General features: G+C 30.0%; 1 protein-coding gene across 50 annotated transcripts in view; it reads left to right on the forward strand.

Moving 5' to 3' along the window:
- The window catches only part of LOC136827934 (ankyrin-2-like), a 790,256-nt gene that overhangs the window by 733,838 nt on the left and 50,418 nt on the right, over window positions 1-6,000 (forward strand). For all 50 annotated transcript variants that reach the window (XM_067085443.1, XM_067085453.1, XM_067085409.1 and 47 more), the window contains one exon: window positions 4,276-4,335. In XM_067085443.1, coding sequence (XP_066941544.1) covers window positions 4,276-4,335 — 60 coding nt within the window. The remainder of the gene's footprint in view (window positions 1-4,275; window positions 4,336-6,000) is intronic.

A 6,000-nucleotide genomic window follows, 5' to 3' on the forward strand; every position in this document is an offset into this window, starting at 1 on the left:
AAAAGACTCATTCTCATATAGGTAAAACTTACTGCAGCAAGATTATCATACTCAAATCATTTATGTTTGCATGCGCCAAGGAAATTTCATATGGAACATGTCTGGGCAGTTTATACCACATACATTACTTGGTAATCTCTTCATGCTTTTCAATTCACTGGTATGTCAACTTCAGAAAAGCTAAAGAAATTAAAATCAGTGAACATGAAACAACACAAATTAAAGTGATTATTAAAATGAATGAGATGAAAACTACAATAATCAAAATGCTGTAGCATTCAGTCACTGTATATACTTTAATTTATTGAGATAGTTGAATGCACATGCAGAGCACTAATAAAAACAAAGTGGTCAGCTTGTAATAGTGCAGTTTTTTTTTTTTTTTGTTAGTCAAAGTTCTGGCGCATCTTCAAAGTTGGAGTATCTTCAACATTATATATATATATATATATATATATATATATATATATATATATATATATATATATATATATATATATATATATATATATATATATATATATATATATATATATATATATATATATATATATATATATATATATATATATATATATATATATATATATATATATACATATATACATATATACATATATATATATATATATATATATATATATATATATATATATACATATACATATATATATATATATACATACATATATATATATATATATATATATATATATATATATATATATATATATATATATATATATATATACATATACATACATACATACATACATACAGGCAGTCCCCAGTTACTGGCAGGCCTGGTTATCAGTGATCTGGTTTTTCTGCACTTGCCTAGCGACGAAAATTGGCGATTTTCGGCGCTGATATATGCCAATTTCCGCTTATCAGCACCGATAATTGTGTATTGGCGCCGATACATACATAACAGAAGCGCCGACAACTGAAAGCTTATTGTTGCCAAAAATCGCTGAAAAAGCCCCGAAAATTGCCGATTTTCGGTTATCGGCGATTTTCATGTATTGTCACGCCATCAGAATGGAACCCCCACCAATAACCGGGGACTGCCAGAGTGTGTGTATATATATATATATATATATATATATATATATATATATATATATATATATATATATATATATATATATATATATATATAATATATATATATATATATATATATATATATATATATATATATATATATATACATACATATATATATATATATACACACACATACACACATACACACACACACACTGTACAGTACTTGTGACAAGTACTTATGGTATCATTTAATGACAGTTTCTTCATATAATAAACCAGCAGACAGTTTACAAAACAGCAACCCAAAGTAAGACAATATACATAAATTGACATCAGGTTGTCTCCAGATACTGAAGCTTTCCAAATGATGTCTATCCTTGATACATGGCCAGTAAGTTACCAGATTGTATGAGACATGCAGCACTTTACTTGTGAAATTCATGGCCTCATTTTTGTAGCATAGGTTTCTAGTAGCCTGTGCTCCAGGAACAAGACCCCATCCCAACACATTGCTGACATAAATTGAAACAACCAATATGAATCAGAGGTCCAGAAATACTGTACAGTATAGGTACTTTCAGATCTTGTAATAAAAACCTTATGCAATGACAATTGCAGATACCTGTATATGATTTCATTTTCCTAAACTTCCCTTTGACTTGCTGTATAACTGGGGGAATAAACTTCCAAGTAAAACTACTGCCTTCTCTCTCATATTCCTTCACTTGGTCAGTACATATCAGTAAGCTAAATTATCTGATGTATATGGCCAAGGGAAGGAGGTAGACAAGTGGCATGTTTGTGTGCCAAGTTTAACCATTTAAGAATCTTTAAAAATATCTATTTTAGATTTATTGCAAGTTTGATTGCTTGGGTCTATCAGGTAACTGAAAATCAGATACTGTACTGAAATATTGTTCATACATACATATATATACATCCATATACACATGTAGTGTATACAAATAGAATCCATAAGCTGGAAACTTCTCAAATGTTGAAAACTCCATTTCTTGTGAATGTTTTCAAAGGTTTTATAATACTATTTATAGTGCTTTCCCATTTTATTAATCTAGATTCATTCAGAGGTCAGAAAACAGTCTAGCAACATATTGAAAATAACAAAAGGGACAATTTGAAAATCTTTTGTCAAGACTAAAGTTTACTGTATGGCCACCCAGGGTTTAATGGCTAATATAGTATAGTGAATTAGAGTAACTGTTTTTTTGGTATTGAATGTGGGGCTAAACCAGAGAACAGATACTAGAGTTGATGCTGTCTGGTCTTTAGATACAGGAAATGCCTGAATTTATTCAGATCAAGTTTTGTTTCTTGAATCCCATAACTGTACACACTGTCACATAACTGGACATGGCTTTGTCTGAAGTGCATAGTTTTCTTTAAAAAAAAAATACTATTCACTGTCAACAATAACAGTGACATCATTTGCTGTTGTGTGTATTTTTATGCCATGCATTGTATAGTGTAGTTTTATCATAACTTTCCATAGTTTGAGAAAGAAAACAGTACACTAATTTTGTGGTTGAATTTAATGATCATAATACATTTTTTAAAATGTAGTGCAGCTTAAGAGAAACAATGACATTTTTGTCAACTGCTCTGAATTGAGTTATACGTATGTTTTGCTATCCATCCACTTGGACAGGTAATCAATGAGAAAATTTATGGAGTTCATTTTACTATAAAATTCACTTAAGTTAGTACAAGCATTTAATTCCTTTTATCAACAGGAAATGTATATACTGCCGTATAAATAAAAATTCACAAGTACTAAGTTCAAGGCTTATGAAAAAATGCTAACTATGAGGAGATATTGTTTGTTGATAAGTGGATGATATGGATATATGTAGTATTTATTTACCAAATAAAAAAAATTGTAAACAAGGAAATAATTAAGAATTTACCTTACTTTACTAATTCTTGTATACCACTTAAATAATGTAATGTATTTAACTATTCACTTTGATGTTTTGGAATACAGCAGTATTGTATATTCATTGTAAGATATTTGAAATTATTTATAAGTCAATAGCCTTATCATGAGTTGTATTCAGAGGCCTCATTGAATTGTAATACCTCAAACTACAGTATATGAAGCAATGTTCATACTGCAGGTTTTATAGCAACAAGATTTTTAATAATTGCATACCAATGTTTCAATCCAACAAATGTTCACTAAATAAGCAGCTGCCCATTGAATTCACCTTTCAGTGAAGCTTGTTGAGACTAAAATTTTACTATCGTCTTTTACAAATTTTTTTGCTGAATATTTTTTTATAATTCCATTTATAGCTGCATTATGTTGGAAGTGAAAGACCCATTAATAGTGTCATTCTTTTCCTGTTGTTGGTGTTCACATAGTCAGTACAGTAGTTCCATCTTCATAATGAGAAAAAATTGATATATTACAAGGATGTTCCTTTCCAATAAAGCTGGTCATGGGAGAAATTTTAGTCATAATTATGTGTTGTTAGTATTTTAAAATTTCAGCCTTTGAATTGCAATTTATATTTCTTTTCTTTTCTGATTTGAGGAGACTTGGATATTTTTAGCATGTAATCTTCATACACTATATAGCTACACAACTTATATGAACAGAGCAGTTTACAGACTATAACAAACACTGTACAGGTATATTTTACTGGATTTCATAACAGTAGTGTGTGTGTGTGTGTGTGTGTATAATTATGTGTGATTCAACTTTTTTTTTTTATGTTTTACTTTGCACACTTACACATAAGCATATGAAATAAGAAAAGTAGATATTTACAGAAAATGTTTGAAAATTACTTGTTCCCTTTTCTGTACTCTTTTTGTGTTGGTCTCCATTATCTTCCTTTCTTAATAGTACTGTAATGGCTGCCCAGATTGATAAGCCTTGATGCAATGGATATTGTAAGCTTTGTAATTTAATAAGTTTTGTAAACTTAGCTATTCTTGTTGCACAGAATTTTGGTTGTTTTAATTTATATTTTTGGTTTATGAGAATCTAATAATAATTTTCCAAACTATTTTTTTTACCTCATATAATGCTTGCAAAATTTTTATATATTTTTCAGTTTGTTTTTAATGTAAGCATACCATGTATAAATGTTTCCCAACCAATATCTAGTATAAAAGTTTCCTTCCATACCACTTCAGACAATATTTTCTTTTTCCTTACCTTTACCTTTTATTGATTAATTCCTTTCATTTTGTCAGGGACCCATGAGGCAACTCACATTACTGAGCAGCAGCCAACCTCTCTCTCCCACGACCAAGGTAAATAATATACATAAGCTATGAATGCTTGAGTTAGTGTAGTCCATGGGGTATCAACATTTTCATGTATATTTTGTTCTTATAGTTCTTCAGTCTAGCATTCCTACCTGTCTTATGGTATTAGCAGAGCACTGTATACAGTTCATATTATAAATTTTCTTACAACATTTTAATTCAAGTGAGGCACTTGGGATTTTTAAAGCAGTCATTACTAGCTTTAGTTAGATGTTGTGGAGTACTGTGCACTGGCAGTGCCTCTTATACAGTACAGCATCATTATAGTTTTCTTTACCTGTTCACATAGTAATATTTTCTGTAACAGTTATGGTTGTCCTGTGGGTTTTATTAATATTTTATATCTAGTCCATTTAATATTAATTGTAAGTATAGTTTTGCCCTTTTTATTATAAAGTATACCATTTCCTGTGTATTTTGTATGATTGTTTGCTGTCATTTAATCTCACTTCTACTGATTTTTTCTATTCAGGTCCTTAATTCTCTATAGTTATATACTATTTCAGGTAAAGATTTAAATTAACCACCACATTCCTTCCATACATTTCTGCAGATCTTATTACTATTATTTGAAATTATTCCAAATGTGAGTAATTCTCAGTGAATTCCAAACTTAAGTGACTGAGTATCCTGTAAATAAAAATAAATGAGGGAAACAGGGAAGAAAGAAAATTGTCAGATTATTTTCAAATGTTTGCATGGCATTTTCCATACTTTTGTTTAGTATTGTTCAGGTATTTTATCAAAATTATTCATAGTTTAGTAGTTATGGAGGCTTTTGTACCACCACACTCACAAACTAGAGCTCACAGTGTGTATTTTATTTTTGTTACAATAAATTACAATAACTTTTATGGGAAAACTACCATAACAATTGACAGATGTCAACTTTACCCCACTGTTGCTAGGCTAGCTCAGTCACATTGAAACTTGGCTACAGTAACATTGTGATGCATCAGTCCACAGTCAAGGTGCTCAGTCTCGAGAAGCACATTCAGAGAGTAACATGTAAAACATCAAACTTCTACTCTTCCATAATTTTCAACCAGTTTCTGAAGAATTTCACATATGCCAGGCCAAGTTGTGTCTTGTTGACAATATAGAACTGTTTTCTTATATTTGGAAGAATGAAAATGTTGCCAGTTTTTTGGCTTATGGTGAACATGAAGATGTAAATACAAGGTATTTATGTTTTGCTAACAAGCAATTTTTTTAGGTTTCTTACAGAAGGTCTAAACAAGGACCGGTTACCATATTAATTTGATACCTTTAAAGCGATTATTATAAGATCAGGTATTTGAGTTCTTTCTTTTTACTTGAAGCAGGCAAAAAGTGAAAGGGTTACAGAATGGGTTTCTTAAACAAAAATTTGTGAGTTGTGTCCTGTATTCCTAGTTTAAATCTTATAGCTACATCCCAGTAAGTAAAGATTTTCCCCCTCCCAAAGTGGATAGCCACCTTAACAAACGTATGCCGGTGAGAATAACTGTCAGAAAAGCTAAAACAGTGTAATTAAAACTCATTTGTTACCTCAAGTTATATTTTAAAAATATTTTTATTACACTACATAATGGTTTGTGTTGTGCACTGCAGTATCATTGCAAAAAGAAAGAAACAGTATTTCCATATTCATGCAGTGTTATGTATTTA

This window comes from Macrobrachium rosenbergii, chromosome 42, assembly GCF_040412425.1.
Source record: "Macrobrachium rosenbergii isolate ZJJX-2024 chromosome 42, ASM4041242v1, whole genome shotgun sequence".
NCBI lineage: Eukaryota > Metazoa > Arthropoda > Malacostraca > Decapoda > Palaemonidae > Macrobrachium > Macrobrachium rosenbergii.